The sequence below is a fragment of the Calliphora vicina genome, chromosome 5 (assembly GCF_958450345.1).
Source record: "Calliphora vicina chromosome 5, idCalVici1.1, whole genome shotgun sequence".
NCBI lineage: Eukaryota > Metazoa > Arthropoda > Insecta > Diptera > Calliphoridae > Calliphora > Calliphora vicina.
Window position 1 is genome coordinate 57,744,456 of NC_088784.1, and position 22,891 is coordinate 57,767,346.

At 29.4% G+C, this 22,891-nt stretch overlaps 2 protein-coding genes across 2 annotated transcripts; one reads left to right on the forward strand and one right to left on the reverse strand.

Moving 5' to 3' along the window:
• The first annotated feature begins 2,067 nt into the window (after positions 1–2,067).
• LOC135960597 (serine protease inhibitor 42Dd-like) lies at positions 2,068–4,002 on the forward strand. Its single transcript, XM_065511920.1, has 4 exons — positions 2,068–2,220; positions 2,296–3,179; positions 3,383–3,527; positions 3,671–4,002. Exons 1-4 carry the CDS (start codon positions 2,205–2,207, stop codon positions 3,808–3,810), a joined length of 1,185 nt encoding a protein of 394 aa, XP_065367992.1. The 5' UTR covers positions 2,068–2,204; the 3' UTR covers positions 3,811–4,002.
• Positions 4,003–20,672: 16,670 nt separating this feature from the next.
• On the reverse strand, positions 20,673–22,393 carry Spn43Ab (Serpin 43Ab). Its single transcript, XM_065510672.1, has 4 exons — positions 22,239–22,393; positions 21,219–22,132; positions 20,991–21,135; positions 20,673–20,860 (listed from the first exon to the last, which is right to left on the reverse strand). Exons 1-4 carry the CDS (start codon positions 22,252–22,254, stop codon positions 20,739–20,741), a joined length of 1,197 nt encoding a protein of 398 aa, XP_065366744.1. The 5' UTR covers positions 22,255–22,393; the 3' UTR covers positions 20,673–20,738.
• Positions 22,394–22,891: the final 498 nt, after the last annotated feature.

The window sequence follows — 22,891 nt, forward strand, 5'->3', positions numbered from 1 at the left end:
TGTCTAGTTTTGACGTGAGCGTGTTTTACACATACAGACGGACATAGCTCAATCGACTTAGAATTTCATAAGGATCAATAATATATATACTTAGTTGGGTCTCAGATGGATATTTCTCAATGTTACACACGGAATGACAAACTTATATATACCCTCATTCACCACTTATGGTGGTGTAGTGTATAAAATAGGTGAAAAAAATTTCCAAACCGATAATCCGATTTTAATCACGACTATAGAGGAGGTTTTGCTGAGCCTAAAGGCACGGTCACACATGGCAAATATTTGCTCAAAAAAACGTAACCACTTTTTTAAGCACAAATTTGTTTGACGTGTTTTGTGTTTTTGTGACAAGTGTTTATTAAGAACAAACAGCATCAAATAAAATAAAACTAAATATTTGTTTTGAATTGTCTTAAGTAAAAGGAGTTTTTGACAATAAATAAAAGAATTAAAATATATTTTTTTTAGCGGTTACGTCTTTTTCGTCAAATATTTGCCATGTGTGAACGTACCTTAAGTTTTAAATTTGTATTTTTAACACTAAGGTGGGGCGGAGTCTCAAGAATCCAAATTGGGGTATCTCGCGTATATTACAAATTAAAAATTATGCCAAATTTTTGTTCTTAATCCGATTTGAAAGATTTGTATATATGTAGAATCTACTAGATGAGAATTACAAAAAACATTACTATAACTGTATTGTATCTTTTTTAATTTACGAAAATTAATAATTTTTGAAAAAAATAATTTTATGTTTTTTACCTACCTTGGTCTGTATTTTTGCAAATATCGGATTCACATCTTTCTCGATTTTTTTCAAATATATATTTTTTAATTAACGACAAATTGGTTAGTATTATAAGGATAGAATTATTTCAAAATCGATCGTGTCGAGAAAAACGATTTTGAATATTTTATGACATTTTACTATTTATTAAATAAATTTTCAACGATTGCAGAAATAAAACATGATTTAAATAGTAGATATTAATATCTTTCTAATCTGTATTTAAGCCAAATTTTTACTTGGCAAATATACGAGAAAACATCAATTTTAATGTTGACGTTTACAACAAAAAACATTCTCATAAAAAAATAATTGACTTTTTTTTAAACTAATAAAACTATATGAAAGACTAAAGAACAGAACATATTTTGTATTACACAGTTCAAAACACATGGATTTTAAGTTATGACGTTGTTGCAGCAAATGAGCGATATGTAAATCTTGTATTTTCCTGTGGTCTCATCAATGGCTTTAAAATACATAAAACGCAATAAATATATTCATCTTGTAGTGATCTCCGATGTTTGGTAATACAGTAGTCGGTAAGGCAGTGAAATTTTACGCTTATATACAAATTTTTGATCAAAATGAAAATTTCATCACGATCGGAAGACATCGATTTCATCCTATGATTACATAGGACTTAATTTGCTTTAATTTTTAATGGATACCAATATTCTAAACCTCTTTTGGTGGTCGACTTAGATTATATTTCAAAGGTCTCTATTGAAATTTGTTATAATCGGATAAATTCGGAATCGTACTTTACCATAAATAATTTTATATAAGGACCCGCTTCAGAAAATGACTTTAAAAAATGTATGGTATCAATCAGCATGGCAGAACTGGCAAATTTACTCTCTCTTATTTGTTATTATCACAATTACAATTAAATTTTAAGAATTTACAATTCAAACTCTTTTTTAAATTCAAAAGAGAATTTTACCACTTTCACGCCGCTAAGAGTAGAATTCGCCTTTTCAATGAGAGAAATATATTTAAAGTTGGTAAAAGAAATAAAACAATTTGTTTAATAAAAATGCGTTTCGAATTTTAAAAACCTGAAGTGTGGTGTATTTTGCTTCTTTCACTTCAGCAAAACAAAACAAACTACGCAATGGAAGCGTACTGATGTTGGAGGCAGAATACAAGAATACGAGTACCTATGTGCAGCTTACAAACGTAAACGTGCTTGTAAATTGTTGACTACATTGTTAAGTCGATGGTTTCTTTTATTTTGTTCTTTTCTTCTGGATTGTTCAAGTCATCGTCCATATCCAAATATTGTGATCATGGAGGTATAAATGGAAGTTACCTTTGTTATGGTCATCAGTTGTTAAGTGAGTTCTAGATAGAGGAGTCGAGCGAAAAAAGTCTGTTAAGAAAAGTGTTAACGAAAATACTGCTTGCCATAATGAATTGGTTTATTAGTGAGTGTCTTTTTTTTACTTGTTGACATTATTTGTGTTACTCAGTTTATCTTTAAATTTCTTTCTACAATATAGAAGTGTTGTTAGTGTTAATGTCATTATTCGGGCGTTTTAACGCAAACACCGTACAGGAAAGAAATTTATTTGCCACCGAACTTTTCCAAACTGTAGCCACACAAAGTCAACATGAAAATGTAATCATTTCACCAGTGTCTGTGCAAACAGCTTTAGGTTTAGTGTACTATGGAGCTTCCGGTCAAACGGCTACTGAACTGCAAAAAAGCCTACATGCCACGGCCCACCAAAGTAAGGACGGTTTGGCCCAGGGCTATCACAAACTTTTGCATTCCTTTATCAAGTCAAAGACCGTGTTGGAAATAGCTAATAAAATTTTTGTCAACGATAAATTGGAAATATCTCCGGAGTTCAAAAAAACCTCTCAAATTTACTTTGATTCTGACGTCGAGCAATTAGATTTCGCCAACGAATCGTATTCAGTTGATCACATCAATCAATGGTTGGCCGAGAAGACTAATGGCAAGATTGATAACGTTATACAGAGACTTGATCCCGAAACAAATGTGGCTCTAATCAATGCCATTTACTTTAAAGCCAAATGGGCACGTCCCTTTATGGATGATGCTACCAGTGATCGCGAGTTTTGGATTACAAATGAACAGTCAATCAAAGTGTCCACAATGTTTGCCGACAATTGGTATTATTATGCCGAATATCCTGATTTGGATGCGAAGGCTTTGGAACTATTTTTCGAGAATATTGATCTCACCATGTGGTTCATATTGCCCAACAAACGTGATGGCCTCTTTGAGTTGGAGCAAAAACTGAAGGGAGTTAATTTCAATGATCTCGAAGCACTGTGGGAATGGAAGAGTACAAGTGTCTATTTGCCAAAATTCAAATTTGAATTTGACACCGACCTGAAGCCATCACTACAAAAGGTAAGTGTACACTGAACATACATACATACACAGAGAAAACAGATTCTTAGTTGCAACATAATTTTACATAATTTTAGAAGCGTTAATAGCTATTTGAAATTATATGTGTGCAACGAAACTGTTTTCTCTGTGTATCTATTACTTTTTCTTTTTTTATATTATCCATGCAACCATAATTTGTTTGTATATTTTGAATGTTGCAGCTTGGCATTAATACCATGTTCTCGAATACTGCCGATTTTAGTAACATGTTTGATAAACGTGCGTCCAATATGCACATTTCGCAGGTACAACACAAGGCCTTCATAGATGTCAATGAAATTGGCTGTGAAGCTGCTGCCGCCAGTGGTAAGCAAAGTCTTTGTTTAAAACTCTCTTAAAGAAAAACACAAAAAACAAAAATAAAGAAAATGAGATACAACAAATTAGCAGTAATCAAACTAATCGTTCTTTCTATTGTATTTTCCATTTGCCCATGTAATTTATTGCAGTTGCTGTTGGTGTGCCCATGTCGTTGCCCATAGACCCCAAAACATTTGTGGCCGATCATCCATTTGTTTTCATAATACGTGACAAGACTGCCGTCTACTTTGCTGGTCACATTGTTAAGCTCGAAGACACTGCAGCTTAATGACATTCAAAGTAGTTTCTAAGAAAAAAATAATCCACAATCCATTCTTCATATTACAACAGACAAATAAAAATGCAATAATGCATTCACTACTCATCATCATACACACATTTTTGAATTTTGTAAGAACGATTTCAAATTATACAATTACACACGCTCACATATAGAAAATACATTAATTATTAATTTTAATCAATTGAGTTTTATTTGGAAAACAAGGAAATTAAGCAGGGAATTATGTATGGAAGTTAGGATGGCCTTAAAAATATATGTTGATGTTGTCAACTTAAATTATAGTATACAAACTTAATTTTAATGTTTTATTTTAGCTATATCCATTGGTGATCTGAATCAAATTACAAAATAAATTAATACTTTTTCCGGTTCGCAAAATGCTTACCAATTTGTTGTGTTCTGTCCGATTCCGAATATTTTAATATGTTCTAAATAGTCCGGAACTACCTTCTAAAATTACACGCAGGATCGCCATTGAAGCATTTTGTCCTAATTTCATAACCTATAATTTTATATACAAGCATTTACTTTGAGTGGAATAAATTCGAAAATAATACATCGATTTTTATGAGCGGTATCTCATTTTGTCCTCGTACCGTTTTCGGCAGAAATTGTTATTTTCACGTAAAAAATATATTTTTTGCTTCAATTTGTTATTATAACTCCAAATCTACTGTGCCGATTGAGACGCAATAACTACACGAAAATTTAAAATCGAGTTTTTGATTGATTATGTTTCTTTTTATCAAACTACATGCTCACTCAAATTTTTAGACCCCACCGATCATAAATGACAACTTTATTAAAGAAATTCATACGGACTTTATTATTATCGATATCCCATTTTGTTGCTATTATATGAGGCTTTGCGATAAAGTAATAAACATGCCGTTTCGATTTTTCATGATTTTTTTAAAACAAAAAAATCTGCTATTTTCACGTAAAAAATATATTTTTTGCTTTAATTTGTTATTATAAATAATATTGGATTAATCGTTTTTGATTTATATACAAATTATAAAAAAAGCTTTAAAATTTGGACCATATATGTACTACTGGAACCACAATAAATCAAAATAATGTAGTGGTTTAAAAAGCCTCTAAAATTTGTCCTATTTTGTGTCCCTTTGTTGTCATTACTTTATGAGATGAATATTCAGTAACATAAAATTTCGCACTCACAGTTTTTTTTATTATAGTCTACCGATTTTCAACCAATCATGATTATTGTAATTTTGTGCAATGTTTGCAAACACCTTTCGGATTATGATTCAGTGAAGCACTCATCGTTTCTTGGATGGACCAAATGCGTCGTTGGAAAATAAATGTTAGAGTAACAAATTGCTTTGTGGACAATTTTTATTTCTGTAAAAAATTTTGCGGACTATTACGAACATTAAAAAAAAATTAGCCAAATCGGTCCAGGCGTCCTGCGTTTTTAGATACATATATTTTCAATTTAAATCACAATAAGTGGGCGCGGTAAATTTTTCGTTCCGTAAAAACCAAAGTAGGACTGTGACCAACAGTTAAAAAAAAAAATTCTAAATCGGTCCGGCCATTCTCAACTGATGCAGTTACCAACGAACGACATTTGATTTTTATTTATATAAGAAGATTCGGAAAATATTGGTTATATCATCGTTGATAGTTATTTAAATACAATATGAAGAAGAAAATCCAGGATCACAACAGGCAACTTAATGCCTAAATGCCTATGCTATTGTATATTTTTGTAGCCATAATACAATGAAAATATCATTGGACCTAAACCAAATTAAGCATAAATTTTGCTTTAGATAATGTTAACAATAAAACAAAAAATATTTCACCAATGTTATGTGGTTTACAATAACAAATAACATTTTTATACCCTTCAGCTTCGTGAGAAGGGTATATATAAGTTTGTCATTCCGTTTGTAATTTCTACATTTTTCATTTCCGACCCTATAAAGTATATATATTCTGGATCCTTATAGATAGCGGAGTCGATTAAGCCATGTCCGTCTGTCTGTCTGTCTGTCTGTCCGTCTGTCTGTCTGTCTGTCTGTCTGTCTGTTGAAATCAATTTTCTGAAGGCCCCAGATATCTTCGGGATCCAAATCTTCAACAATTCTGTCAGACATACTTTCGAGAATTTTGCTATTTAAAATCAGCAAAATCCGTCCATAAATAACGGAGATATGAGCAAAAATCCGAGACAACCTCTGAAAATTTCATCAAAAAACACAATGTATTGCATGCTTTGACAAAAAAACAACAAAACGTATGCTTGGATGTGCAAGCTTTGTGTATTTTGTTTTTTTTTGTGTTTTGTTTCTTTTGGCGTTGTTGTTGTTTTTTATACAACTAAAGTTTAGTTTGGTTGTGTGTTGGTTTTTTTTGACAAAAAAACAACAAATCGTATGTTTGAATGTGCATGCTTTGCGTATTTTGTTTCTTTTGTCGTTGTTGTTGTTTTTTATACAATTAAACGTATGTTTGGATGTGTGTTGGTTTCATTGCCTTGCGTATTTTGTTTTTGTTTTTTCTTTTGGTGTTTTGTTTCGTTCGGCGTTGTTGTTTTTTTTGGTGTTCTTGATAAATTTAGGATGCTGTACGCTGAAAGTGGGCAATGTACATACATATATAAAAATTATAAAAAATAATAATGCATCCACAACAAAGGTGAAGGGTATTTAAGATTCGGCATAGCCGAATATAGCACTCTTACTTGTTAAAAACAAATAGTTACCAGCAAGACCGCATAAATTCGTGAGAAGTGTCCATTTGGCATATTTTTCGATTCATATTTACTACATACTTATGTTCGTGAGTATGTACTTGTTTATATGATACAGTTTGAAATACCTAAATATATTTATGTTTCCACTTATGGACTTGTGTTTCTAATTAAATCTGACTTATTGCTTGCAGACATAAAAATGTACATTGTAATGTCTGTAATATATTCTTAATTCAGGGCAAATTTTCAACCTGTCATCATCATGGAGTGGGTCTCTATATAGCGCCACAATGTTTGATCACACACAGTAGTTCATGAATAGTTATAATAAAATTTGGACTGCATTCGATATTTTTTTCATTAATTTTTTCTCTCTCTTCCATCTTAAAAGGCATGCGTGGACGTTAAATTGCAAATATGTTGTAAATAGATGTTTTGGTTAGTTTCAGTTGTTTTTTATGGAAAAGTTTAGACGATTTTAGTTTCCCAATTGATTTCATATTTTATGCTCATACATAATAATTAATGTGTTTACAATTTTGTTGTTATTTTCTTTCTATTAAACAATATTAACTTGTCATTCATCATGAACATCGATATACTGGCAATTGTTACAATTTTCAATTGCCTTTAAAGTTGTGGACTCAACTGAATGGCTGACTGTCTGTGTGTATAGAGCTGGATTGTTGTGATGGCGACCACTTAAGTCCTCTTGGAAATATGTGAATTTACTTGTTACACTGGGTTACTGGGTACAATAGGTTTTATAATTATAGTTTTAAAATACAAATTTAAAACCATATATGTATATCTACATATGTATATTATAAATATCTTTGAAAGTTTTTTGTTTGTTTCGCAACCACTCCTAAACGGCTGAACCGACAGTATTGACATTTATAATGTCAATATGCGACCAAAGGGGTCTTCAAGGAAAATATCTCAGCTTTTGTTTGATCTAAAAAAAAAATTAAAAAAGGGTCCATTTTGAAAAAAAAAGTCAACAAATTTTTTGATTTTGCAAAAAAAGTCAAAAATTGTATGTTTTGAGTTACAAAATATTTATTTTGATAGATATCCCACTCGCATCCCACTAAGCGACCAAATAGGTATTCAAGGAAAATATAAAAGTCAAAAAGTTTTTGATTTCGAAAAAAAATATTAAAAATTTTTTATTTTTTTTTTAAATATTTTTTTTCGAAAAATTGAAGAAGGAGCTATCTAAACTATTTGCGAAACATTTTGCTAAGAACAATAAGTAATAAGTTACATGGATAAAAAAAACATCTGCTTGGTCAAAATGTCAAATTTTGACCCCCCTCTAACTCAGATAGTTGTCGACCGAGCTTGTTGAATAGAACTAACCTTTTCATCCCGATCGGAAGACATCGATTTTAAAAAATGGTTCACTTGACATGAAATGCCCCATATATAAATTGATGTAACATTACCTTATTGGAAGCTAAACCACTTTACCGATCCTTTTGAAATTTGTACAGTATGTTCCTCTGTATCTGGAAGGATCAATAAACTAATTTAGAAATGTTAAGTGGGCATAAAATATTAAAAAAAATTAATCAGTAAACCTGAATATCTCTTCATCTAATAGATATAACCTACACATGTAAGCGTATTTTTTGTAGATATTCCCACTGACTATTTATATTTAAAATTTCAGCTCATTCGAATCATAAATGGAATTTTGGCAATTTTTTTAAAAAATTTGAGACCCGAAGTGACCACTTTTGAGGGGCTACGCACTGGCCACTATTAGCGCTAGGAAGCTAAACAAACGTAAATCAACTCGAAAACACCTCAGCTCAAATCATGTGAAACTTCGTAACAATATCTCTAATATCCGAATCCGATAACGTTAATCCGTGCCACATCTGATCTGTAGCTCGTTTCTGTATTTCTCGCATCGGAAAACTTCTCACATGAAGTGTGAAACAAAAAATTCCATCGTTTCTCGATGTGCGAAAAAAAGTGTTTCTGTATTTGAATGCGAAAACAGTGAAAGACTAAAAAATTTAAAATGCCAAAATATAACAATTGTGTTTTATTGATTGTCATCATTTGAATATAAAACAAAAAGTATAGTGTGGCGCTTATAACTGCTGAATTTAAAAAAATAATTTTGAAATACATTTTTGTGTACTTGCATGTGTATATATAATTTTCTGCTGATTTGGGTTAAATATTTATACATACGAATTTAAAAATATCTATATTTTTTAAAATTTAGTTTTTCTAACACCAATTTCAAATGTGACTTGTTTTGGCAGTTCTTGTGAGAAACTTTGCGCAAAATATTGTTACAGAAACACTTTTTCTCACATCCTCCCAATAATGGCTGGAAAATTGTTTAAATGACAGATAATTCTCGCAAACTCAAGATACAGAAACACTTGTGCGAGTAAAAACATATTTTGTTTCATTTTACACTATTTTTGTTGCAATTCAATCGTTTCATGCGGAAAGTTTTTCGATTCGAGAAATACAGAAACGGGCTACTGAAGTTTGAAAATGCATTTACAAGAGGCAAAATGTTTTTTTTTTAGTTTTTTGCAAACTAATCATACTAATCCATATTCGAAAAAAATATCATCAATTACCGAATAATGTTTATATTCCTAATATATAAATTATTCTTCTCAGTGGGCTTATAACTATTTTGCGTAGTATGTTTTGAATTCATTCGAGTGTAGAGGACAGAGAAAGAAGTACTGTTCGAATACGAATACCATGTTTATTACAATTATTATTTGATTTCATTTATATGGTTATAACAACTAAACGCAACCATTTAGGTATGATCGTGTAAAATGTGTATCTTTATTTATGTGTATTTATATTATGAATTCTTATGAGCCATACATGAATACATGCAGCTATACATAAATACATATGTATTTATATAAATATTTTTGAATATAAATGTTTTACTGGAAGCGTACAATTTTAGTTTGTATTGCATTTCTTTAATTTCACATTCATTTTATAAGATTTCACGTACTTAAATATTAACACATCATTTTATTTTAATTTTGTTTCTTTTTGATTTTTATTATTATTTTTTAATTTTGTTTTTTTTTTTTATACATCTTGACCCAAAAAGGCAACCAGACTGAATTCGTATACTAAAACGTTGCTTCGAAATAAACAAACTTCCACTCATACACGCACCCATAATCATTGAGAAATGAAATACAAAACAAAAGAAAATAATATAAAAAAAGAATGAAAAACTCATAAAAGTCAAAATGAAAAAATAATAAAATTCTATGTACTTGTTGTACTTGCACCTGCAATAAACAGGGAGTCGTAAAATTTAAATAAAACAAATGCAACGAAAGAAAAATTGTTGGAATGAATAAAACTAAAATAAGATCATCACCATCATTCATAAGACAAACAAGGAATAAATGTAAGTATAAAGTACAAGTGTGTGTAACACGATCATTCAGAATAAACAGACTCGAATGTAGCGATTCTTGACATGTTACTCCATGGATGACAACATTAGAGGAGGGAAAGCGTAATAAGCTGAACATGGTTATATGTATAATGTTTGAGTATTTACAACGCTTAACAGACAAATGTAGTATGACAATTAATTTTCCGAAACCTGAAAATAACTTACAAATATGAATGATACATTAATATTTAGCATATGATACCTATTGCTTCCATATTTGTCTGGAAATGACTGATTTAGGATCACCAAGAAATTGTTTTAAAAAATCATGGAATTATGTACCGAATTATAAGATAAAAGTATGAAACCGCAAAAAAACGAATTAAATTGAAAATTATTGAAATTAAATTCACAACATGCAATTTTCAGTTCAATTGTATCAGATCGGTCCATAATTGACTACAGCTCCCATACTAGGTATAATCAGAGAAATTACGTAAATGCGCACAAATCTACAAAATTAAATTTGCACCAATTAAGTTTCTTATAATACCCTGTAAGAATTTAAATATTTTTTCAATAAACATGGAAAAATCGATATATGTATGTATATTAGAGTGACAATCAGTTGTATGGAAAAAATTGTTGTTCGGATTTTGAAGGGTGCTGGCAGGAATATTGTGACACTAGGTCTAGAAGTTAAGTGCTGAAAATCGGACAGCGATTTCGGGACGCGCATCGAGGTCAAAGGTCAAAATATGAAAAATTTTACTATTTATATGAAATAAATGTGTGAAACTCCTTAACATTCTGCATTATATTACAGAAATATACGTATAGTTTTATTTATATTAAGAAAATTACAGTAAAAAATATTTTTCATGTTTTGTAAATAACTAAATAATTACTTTTGCAATTGAATATATGTATATGAATCGAAATGTGTAATGAGAAATAAATTACAAAAATTGGATGAAAAATGTTAATATTTTAATTTAATTGTACACTTGAACAAAAAATTTAGGGAAAAATTAACATATTTTAAGAAATATTAAAATAAAAGGTAATTTTTACTTAAAATATATGCGTATTTACTTGTGTATAATCGCAGGTATGACCCACAAAATTTAATTTTTTTAACGGCTGTTTTAAATCTTCATTTTCTATTTTTTTAAAAATTAAGTTAAACAAATTTCAGAATATGTGGAATATCACATTGGGATTCATTGAGATTATAATAGGGAATAAAAATCTGAAAAACTATGTCAATACCTCTCACAATTTTTGCGAACCTTCGATTTAAATTTTGCGATTTTCGAGAAAAACTAAATTTTTGCCCAATTTCCCTACTGTTATGAACTTTAAGTAAAACCTATACAGAATCTTATAAGAAAGAAAATTCTTAATATGCTCTAAAATTTTTACTAAAATGGAACAACGTTAACCCTTAAATCGTGAAGGTCAAAAGTAAAATTTTACAAAAAAATATACCTTAAGATCTAGAATTTATAATAACGCTACAAAAATGGAAGTTAAACCATAAGAACAGAAATTTGACTATGTTTTTCGTGATTTTAAAATATGAGGGTAATTTGGACCCCAACTCCTATTAAGGGTTAATTTCCATTTTTGTGTTATTGTAAATACTGGAATTTATGTTATCTTTAACTCAAGTTTCATCGGCCCAATAATATATAATATTTCGCTATCTTTCCATTAGAAATTCCAAATTTTGAAAAATTTGTCCTTTCATCTTCACTCTTCAATGGTTAACGTTTTCCGATTTTAGTAAAATTAACAAGTGCTTTAATTACAAATAAATGGGACTCAAAGTACCTATTTTATTTGTTTTATAATATGTATGAAAATCATTATACACTATTTTATTTGAATCTTTTACAACATTTATATTATTAAACAAGTAAGAAAGTATGGTCGGTCAAGCCCGACCATATAATACCCTACACTAAGTAAAAGAGCAAAAACATTTTTCTTTCAAAATGTGATTTTCAGAAGTGGGCCTTATATAGGAGCTATGACCAATTATGGACCGATCACGATCACGTTAAAGTGATTTTCGGAAGCGGGTCTATATGGGAGCTATGACTAATTATGGACTGATCGTAACAAAATTTGGTGACATGAATTTTGTATATATAAAACTTATTTGGAGCGAAATTTGTGGAGATACATATATAAATTAAACAATTATGACCTATAAAGTCCAATTTCGGAAGGACATTTGTATGGGGGCTAGGAGAAATAATGGACCGATTTCAGCCAGTTTCAACAGGCTTAGTCCAAATTTTATCGAAATATCTTCAAAATTGCGACCTGTATTTTGCGAACAAGGTTTACATGGACATCCAGTCAGCCAGCCAGACGCACGGACATCGTTTAATCGACTCAGAAAGTGATTCTATAGTCGATCGGTATACTTTAAGATGGGTGTTAGACTAATATTTTTGGGCGTTACAAACATCTGCACAATCGTATTATACAGTCCCCACTATGGTGGTGCAGGGTATAAACATTTTGTATATCAATATTAGGGTATTCAATCGATTAACCGTTAATCGGTTAACCGATTAATTTTGGACGGTTAACTGTTTGAATAATTTAAAATTGCCGATTTTCAAATACTAAATAAACCGATTAATTTGTGTCGATTAACCGATTAACCGAAATTCCTTTTTTTTGCACTTTCCGTTTCAACTCAAATATAAATTTCAAATTAAAATTACATATTTTTTCGAACATCCAAGTAACATGTTTAGTGAGTATAACAAGTGACATATTTAAATTAGTACATGTATTTGAAACTTTGTTTTTATTTACATGTATTAACTTTTTTTGAAACGAGTTTTTTATCAGAACTTATCGAAACTATTAAAAGTATTCAAAATCTAAAACAATTCAAAAAGTACTCCAATGGTATAATGAAGGATTTCATATGCTTAAAAAAACTAAAAAATAATTGAGATATTGAATATTCTTTATCATGCTTTCGATACAATCAGCGATAGAGTTCTTTCGAAGTCAAGACTTATGAAATCTAAAGAAAAAAATCGTTTAAAAGTAAAACATTTAAATTATACTCTTGTTTTAAAAGATTATTTCAGAAGATCTCACTAAAACCCTAAAAAAAAAATTTAAGAAATTTGTGACCAAAATCAAAATTTGCCAATTATAAATTGTTGCCCACGCTAACAAGTGTTTATTAGTACCGAAATTTATTTTTTAATGTTTTGAAATTTTGTTCAAATTTTTATTTTGGAAATGCAATTTTATGACTTATAAATGGGTTATCGATGTCAAAAAATGCTTATATTTTATTTTTAAATTAACTACAAAAACTATTTTGTATTGTTTTTTTAACATTAGTTTTTTTTTTAAATTTTTTTGAAAATATTGCTACTTTGACGCGAAACACGTAATTTCAACTAAACGTTATCCGATTTCGCCAGACCTTGATTTCGCAAAAGTGCAAAATAAGGGCCACCCTAATTTATATATTTTACATCATCTGTATGGGAGTCCATCCTCAATTTTAAAAATAGGTAAAGAATTGAAGGAAGCTTTTTTGCAAGACGTTCTAATGAATAACTCAAAACTCATAAATTTAGTTAGTGCATTAAAGCATAGTACGGGAACTGTTATTTAAAAATAAAATCTCTTAGTAGATACAACCCAGTATTTTGAAGAACCAGTATTTTAAGAAAGAGTAAGAAGAGAATTTATTTATGTTAATAAACTCTCTTTGGCTTGATGAATAAAGAGGGGGTTTTAACGATCTCTCCAAGAGTTGTATAATTTAAAAATGTTTGTTTACAAAAACAAGAAAAGCAGCAGCAGCAGAAACTAAATGTTTATGTTGCCAGAGATCGACCAGTTTTTTGCCATTAAAGCAACAGATAAATTTTGATGTTTTGTTTTTGTTTTAATTTAACAATTCGTTGTGTTGCCTTAGTCTTTAGTTTACTGTTTAAGATACAAAATCTTTACAATAAATGAACGGATAGACGGATGAATGTATCGCATAGATGTGAATACACATTTGAATGGAAAAAGAGTTTAGTGTTTAGTTTTTGCTTTTGAGTGGATGCAAAGAAAAGTCTGCTAAAGAAAATTATACGCGCGTTTCTTACGTACGTTACGGGCTTTTAAATTAAAACCGAATTTTAAATTAAAAGAAAAATTGCCAAAATTTATATTGGAAATTGCCGTTAGCTAAAAGTAATTGTAAAGCCAATTTATGAAGAAAAATAAGAGAAAATATTGTTGAAAAAAATCTAAAATAAAAAGTGCCTAAAAAAGAAAATAAATTTTCTTTAAATTTAATGTATTATCCATACGTAGTGGTGTTTGTGTTAAGTGTAACTGTGTTAGTGTTTTGCCAAACAGTTTGCGTGACGTTGCGAAAAAAGAAATATAGATCGTAGCTTTAAGAAGAACGGACGAGTCGATTTTCTTATTCTGCAATTTGGCTAAAAAAGTAGCCAATGTCCTCATCTTAGGCTGCTTAATAAGCAGCAGCCAGGTTCATTAAAGTGTCTTAACAAAAACAAAAAATATTGTGCACAAAAAAAATACAATAGCAAAAATAGTAAAAAATATTTTATACTTACTTAGATACAAACTGGCATACGAATCTATGTAGTTAGTACATGTGACAACAACTACAACAACAGAAATAACAAAAAAAAAAAAAAGAAAAAAGTGCAACAGCCAACAGTGGCAATTGCGGCATCATAAACCAAACACTTTGAAGGTTTTTTATTCTTACTGGTTTTCAGTAGATTATTTTTGTTTTTGCTGCTGTTGCTGTCGACTTTTTAAGCCTGGTTTTAGTTTTATATTGTGCAATTTAAGCCGCAAGTGTTATCAACGTTCTTTTGGGCTTAAATTGATGTGTTTGGTTTTTTACTCTAAGTTTGTTTTAGCCTGTAATTAAAGTTTTAATCAATAATATGTATGGATGTATGTATGTTTAAAATGTAAATAAACAAAAAAGTTAATAGTATAGATACAAATTTAACAGAAAATTTAAAAAAAATATGTCAATGTAAAACAACAAAAATACAACTTGATTTAAATCGATAATAAAAATCACATCAATTTAAAGCAATTAATTAAAGTTGGAAACCTCAAATGGTATAAACGATGTTAAAGAGTACATACGTCACTACTATACATCACATAATGTTAAAGAATTCAAGCAAATAAACAAAAAAAATAATAAAAACATATAAAATGCTCTAAAATAGTTTCAGTAATTTTAAAAAAAAGTAAAAAACTTTTTTTTACTCTTATTACTAATAAGCCACATCAAATTGAGTTAAAAAGGCCATTAAATATATTTCAAGATAAAGACCGCAATAAAAACCAACCAAAACAAAATAAGAAAACAAATAAAATGAAACGCGTTTAAGCCACAAAATAATTGTATTAAATGCCACACATATTCAACCACAAATATTCAGCAACAAAAAAAAATTATTTATAAATTACATAAAAAAGCGTTATAAATTAAATTCTTAAAAATAAAGTGCACCAAATAAAAATTTTATGAAAAAAAAAAATCCCTAAAAAAATAATTCAATAAATTGAAATTAAAAAAAGGCCTTTAAGCTTAAATTCACAGAAAAATATTAAGAAATCAAAAATTTTGCAAAAACTGCAATATTTTTTATGATTCCTTATTGAGCCAATAAAATAACAAAAAAATATTATTGTTCAACAAATATGGATACTAACTTGCATCATCCTCCCGAATTAGAAAGGTAAGTTTTGTGATTTTGTTTTTTTATTCTTTCAAAATAAAATTATTTGTATTATTGAACACTTCAAATTATATTTGGCAGTACAAGTTTTTTTTTTTTTTTTTTTGTTAATTCTGTTAAATTTGTCTAAAAATGTACATGTGTGTTAATTATTGTCATTATAGAACAAACTAGAATGGAATTTTAATTAATAAATTAAATTAGCTAATAATTTTAATGCTTTTCACACCTTACTTTGTGAAAAGCATTAAAAAAAATAGTTAGCTATATCAAATATATAAGTAAAATTACCATATAAAAGTTTAAAAATTAACATTTATAAAAAAAAACAAAAGTTAATAATATCTTAAGATTGAGCATGAATAAATTAAAATAAATAAAAAAAAATATCTTTAAATAAATTGTAAACAGCACCAATACAATTTATTTACATGCATAAATAGGAAGTGTTGTCGAGTTAAAGTTTTGAGTTTGGAGAATTTACCTCTAGCACTTTTATTTACATTCATAAAAATTTGGCACGTAAAAAACATAAGGTATATATATCAGTGGATAGGGGATTTTGTCTATTTTTCAAAAATATATATAACTTTTAACAATTAAAAAATTTATGGAATACTTTTTTGAAAATACTTTATTGAGTTTTTGCAAAGATAAACATTTTTCAAATTGAAATTAAATTTTTATTTATGAATATTTTTTAATGAAATTTTAGAGTTATATAGAATTTTCTATTGAAAATAGAAAACTGAAAATAATCAACAATCCCACAATTCCCAAAAAAGTATTGAAAAATCGCAAAAATGGGAATTTTTAATCTAAAATCGGTTACTATATTTTGATATCGAATATGAGATTTGAGAATTTTTGCCCTAAAGTTGAATTTTACATAAAAAAATATGCGTTTTTTAAATGGACCTGGTCCCCTTGGTATCCACAATTTTTAATTTTTTTTTTTCATTTAAGATATTTGATGAAAAGTTAGATTTTCAAAAAGTATAAATTCCTTATACATCCTCTTAGAAATTTTTTGCGATAACTTAAAAAGAAAAAAAAGTATTTTTTTCAAAAAATTAGCGAAATATCGGCTATTTAATTTCGATCGTTTTAAAAATGTAACATACCCGAGGTGTCCTAATTTGAGGCAACAATTCCTCTTTGTGCATGTGAAATTTCATTCAAATTGGACGTACCGTTTAGAAGTTACATATTTATTTCCCTCTATTTTTTTCTATACCACTGTGGGCCGGCTATTTATAGACAATCCAAAGCTGACTTTCATATTTTAACTCTTTGCGGTTGGGTGGTCTCTTTACTAACCACATTTTCTATACTGTAAAACATAGTTTATTGGCATCTACTGCCATTTTGCTACACAATTATATTTTTTGAAGTTATTGTTTGGTTAGATAAATATATTAATTTGAAAATATTGTAAAAATCTATTTTTTAAGAGACTTTTAAAAGAAAAATTTAGTTTTGCTTTTCTATTTCTGTTGTTTGGTCAGAAAATTTAGTCAACAATATTCCATTTCAAAAAAAATTTATACGAAAAAAAAATTTGTATCCTAGTTATGTTGAATGCCAACCGCCACAGTGGTTAGTAAACTAACCACTTCACTCCACAAAAAAACTTTTTTCTAACTTTTTATAATAAACTAATCTTGATTAAAGTAAAAATGCAATTGTTTTGATTTTAAACATATACACAAAAAAGCGTGGCTGAAAGAGTTAAAGAGTAGTGTAAACGCAAAGAAGGTGAACCTATTTGAGTGTTGAAAATACGCAATTGCGTAAACTTGTTTGCAGTTATTTCCGTAACGATAGTTTAGCAGTCGTTATGTATTTAAAAATTAGAAATTATAAAAATACAAAGTTTTTATTTCAATAAATGAGTTTTGGAAATCTTCAGCATTTTTTTTAATAACACCTGTGTCAGCTTATTTAGAATCTTTGTAAATTTTATTATAAATTAAAATCAGACCGAAAATTACTAAATTACTTTTATCGAAATGAGCTCATCATGAACTAATTCCAAAATAAATTTATCATAAAATCAATAAAAATTAAGATTAAGTTTGTAGGATTTGTCACTTATTTGAATAAATATTTAAAAATATTTTTTTAATAAATTCATAAATAGTAGGATTCATTTATAAAATACTGTGTAAAAACATCTCCAAATTTGGAAAATGGTGAAAACCCAATAAATGGTGTATGACATAAAACAAATTTTTTTTTTAAATTTTTAGCTTTTATTTTGAATCATTTGTACAATATTGTTAGCCCATATTTCTGACTACATATGGATTCCGAGCCAAAAGTACTGTTCATCTTTTGAGGCCAAGATCGAATTTCGGATACTCTGTTTCAAAGTGAAGCATATCCCAGAGAGAGTCAGATTTCTGCAGCCTATTGCTCTTACGAAATACAGAGCATTAGATTAGCGCCATGGATAATTGGCTTTGGTGTCGATTCGACTTGTTGACCGGGCTTCAATGTTTCGGGTTATTGCAATGGATCCTTTTTTCATGGAAAGTAATGGTTCGGTGCAAAAATGATTTTCTTTTATAGCGTTCAAACATAATTTGGGCTCGAATTCAATTCGTACCCTGGTATTAAAGAAAACATTCCGCATATGATGCTTTGTTGGCACAAAATTCGACATTTTCTAAGCAAAAAAAAAACTTTGTTGTTTACAAGATAATGTTCAACAACTAAGTGACAGATATGTACCTTTCAAAATAAAACATAAGATTGCCGAAGGTTAATTAAACAGCAAATATACAATTCGAAAGGCCTCAGTTTCTTCTCTCTAAGCCGCTGGCAAAATTAAAATCAGTTTATATTCAACTGAGTTACTGACTTATGTTTGTGGATGTTTCCAACTAAAATAGTTTAATTCATCCTAAGATATGGTTTCTATCGTTTGTTCTGGGTGGAGAATTTGGTGAGCTGGATCAAAGGATAAAAACGTAATTATTTAAGGTTTTTACGATTTAGTTCATATTTCTCGCAAAGGAAACATGATAAAATGATATCATCTGTAAGATCTTTGAATGGAGCTTTCAATGCTATTTAAATTCTATTTTATTAATTTCTATTCACAAAATCTGGATATAAATTTAAATCTAATAATGCCATTGAATTACTTCGAATAATCTAAACCGTAAAAAATGCCATACAATATAATTTTGCTACAAAAATATAACAGATTTTTTACTAACTGCTTGTCGCACGTTGCATTAAATCATTTTGCCATTAGCACAACAACACACAGAACTCACTCGAACATGTTGCAAATGTGGTTGCTGACAAACATACGATCAATCCGATCCGTGTTACCAAAATTAAGTCTCGCGTGTAAACATGGTAGAGACATCATGCTGTGAAAAGGGATACAAAAACTTAATATTTTATGAGACATTCATTTGGAAAACACGAGATCATTTACCTTTTTTTTCTCTTCTACTTGTAGTTGATGTCGTTGTATGACAACATTTAAATTTTTATTAATAACTTTGTACTGTTCTTGCAGTTTTTGGTTCGAATAACAATATGTATATGGAAATAATACAAGAGCGATTCTTAATTGTGTTACACTTAATATTTTGTGACAAATCATCCAGACCATTATTCCGCTTAACATACAAGAAATCCGATATGAGAATTAACTATAAATTAAGATTTTAAAACACTTATCAAATTTGTATTTGGAAGATGTTTATAAAGAAATATTAATACAAGGGAATTTAAATTAAGTATAAATGTGTATTTAAGTCGGCGATATATTGATGTAGACAATCTTTAAGCTAATTTTTCAGAGAAATTTGCAAAATTTAATTTACAATTAGTTTCTCCATCAAAAATATAAAAATCTACTTTTAATTTTTTTTATATTCGATCTTTCGATTTTCCATGCCATTTTAATGTAAAACATATAAGTTGCTAGAGACAAACGCATTTTATAAAATTTTTAGAAAAATAATTAAAAAAATTATTTTATTGACCATAAATCACAACGAATATATTTTACATCTGCAGAAATAATACTGTAAATGGAAATTTATGAAGAAATTTCCGAAATTTATGGGAAAATATTTAAAAAAACTATTCCCGGAAATTCTTGAGAAGAGTAAAACAGCAACTCGAGGAGTACAAGTCAACTTACAGCCCAATTATGAAAAAAAATTCCCCGGGAGTTTTTCCCTTTTCTTTTTTTTTAACATAGAATTTGAATAGGGAAAATGAGAAAAGGGAAAAAAACTCCCGGGAATTTTTTTTTCATAATTGGGCTGTTAGTTATTAAAAATTCCTCCGACCTTTATATATTCATTTTAATACAATTCTATTTTCACCTTTCACCTTAGATTCATAAATGCTTTGATACACACAGAAAACTGATTCGTGATAGCAACCGAATTTGTTGCCAATCGAATGAGTCTACCTTAGTGACCGAATTTTACAGTTGTGACTACAAAATTTTAGAAGGGGAAACAAAAGTTTGGTTGCTTCAACCGAAATTCTTCATTATCAACTAACTTTCCGTTGATAGAACCGAAAAATTCTATGTGTGCAACCGAATCATTCGATTGGCAACAAATTCGGTTGCTACTATGAATCTGTTTTCTCTGTGTATGAATTTTTGTCTAATTGGGGTAAAGTTTACCCATTCCCATCAGCTGTCAAACAATTTAATTTTCTTACAACATTTACCAAACTCCATTTCGAAACCTTAAAATATGGACGGACATAGCCAGATTGTTTCAGAAGTTTATAGAGTATTTTGTGAGTCTACGATTAATATTTCGATGTATTTTGGTGGTGAGTGCAAAAACAAACATTTTATTAAAATTTTCAAAAATTCACACAAATTTTCACTTCGATTACAGTTAATTGTCCATTAAAACAATTGTCTACCTTTCTTCAAACTATTTTAATTTATACATGTTTATTTAATCAAATTTATCCAGCAAAATAAAAAAACTTAAACATAGGCATAGTTGGCAATATGACCCATAAATATGACAGAATCCTTGTGTTTAATACAGAATATAAATGGATGGTCGGCTTCGAATTTCTTGGTACGTGAGAAGATGTTTTTAAGACCTAAATTGAAATAAATAATTACAGGCAAAAAATAAAAAAATAAAGAAGAAGAAAGAAATTATGATTAAAGTAAAAAGCGAAACAACAAGAGACCATGTTAAGTAATCATAAAATATGCATCTCTATTTACCACCAGTTTCCAATGGTTGTTCGCTGCCAGCCTCAGAGACTTCCACATAAGCCTTGTGATTTGCACTATTGATGTAGTGGCTGACAAACATACGATACATGTTGCCAAAGTCACCGTTGCGTGTAAACATGGTTGTGACTCCCAGCTGTGAAACAGTTTGAAAAGAATTTTATTTATATTTTCCATACATGAATATAGCATACATGCTTATAGAAATGTACAAGTTACCTTTTTAAAGGGTTCCTCCAGATTTACACCAAAAGTGGCACTGAATTTCGGCAAGTAAACTTCAACCTTTTGAGTGCTGAGGCCGTCATCTAAAATGGCTGCCAAATTTTTGCCTTTTAGATTTTGTATCAAGTCACGTAGACCATCCTTGCGATTGGGCAGAATGACAACCATTGAAAATTCAGAGTTCTGATAGGGCAATTCCACAATCTTGGCATCCAAATTACCAATCTCACCATATTGGAAATTATTTAAGGTCCACATGGTATCAACTTTAACAGATTGGCGGCCACCAGTGGAAAAACTACGCTTCGAAGTCTTATCAAGACGAAATGCCTTTTGCCAGGGGGCACTAAAGGTGATGCCATTAACGATAACTCCCTCGGTGAGATCATTCAATTGTTGAGGCGCTAGAATATCACTGATTTTGCCATTCGTTTTCGTCTCCATGGCCTTATTGATGCGTTCAGCAGTGCGCTTATTGTAGGGAGGATGGAAGTCAGCTTTCTCAATGTTGGACTCAAAGCTACGTTGGGCAACATCCTTGAACTTTTGTTTGAATTCAAGATTTTCGTTGATGTAAATATTATTGGCTAAACGAATGTTATTGTCCCGACCAAAAGTCAGTTGAAATTCGCCAAAGCGTCTTACAACATCTTCAGCATCACTAGAGCCTAAACGCAATCCACTTTGCATTTCGTTAGCTGTTTTACCCTTAGCTCCATAGAAAGCCAAGGCCATGGAGATTTGCACAGCAGCAGGTGAGACAACAACATTATCATTCAATTTTTCACTGGCCACTGCATTATAAAATTCGGATGCAAACAAATTTCTTTCTATTGCCTGGGCATAATTACTGGCCAATTTTCCATTTGTTGATTGACTTAAAGCAACGACGATGGCAGCAATTAAAACTTAAATTGAATTTAAAATAGAATTATATAATAATTTAATTTTTATAAATACAATTTATTGTTGTTTTGGTATGTTATCAGTGATCACCGATCGACACACACTTACACAATTGCCACTTCATTTTTGTCTATTTCTTTTAAATTAGTTTTTAAATATTTTTCTTTTTACTGCTCTAAATTCGGTTGTTTTTCGTTTCTACAATCTGGGCGATGTGTAAATCAATACTAAACGTTTTATTTAAATATTTAGATCATTGTACTAGTAAATGAAGATCAGTTTTAGTTTTAAACAAAAACATACTCAAACGTAAATATTTGTTTAAAGATAGAGAGTGATTTTGTTTGTGTTAAATAGTACACTGAAAAATTATGAATGGACCTGAAACGTTTTGTGTAAATTAGAAAGAAGCCGACTTCGAATTAGTTGCAGACAAAGCTACTGGTGTTACGGCAGATTATTTCTGCTCATCTTGTAATATTAATCATTTGATTTTAGGTTTGTGTGTTCAAAACCTTCAAATTTGTTTACATCGGTATATTTAAAAGAATAAAAGAAAAGTTAATTAATTTATTTATTTAGAACAAGTCGAACATGTCAAATTGCTATACTCGATAGAGTCGAATCTTATACACCCTTCACACTTGTATAAAAAATCAATATTACAAATTTGGTTGAAAACATATTTTTTGTGAAAATGTGAAAAATCAGCTAATATGTACTACAATAAAATAATATCTTGGCCATAAACCACATCTACA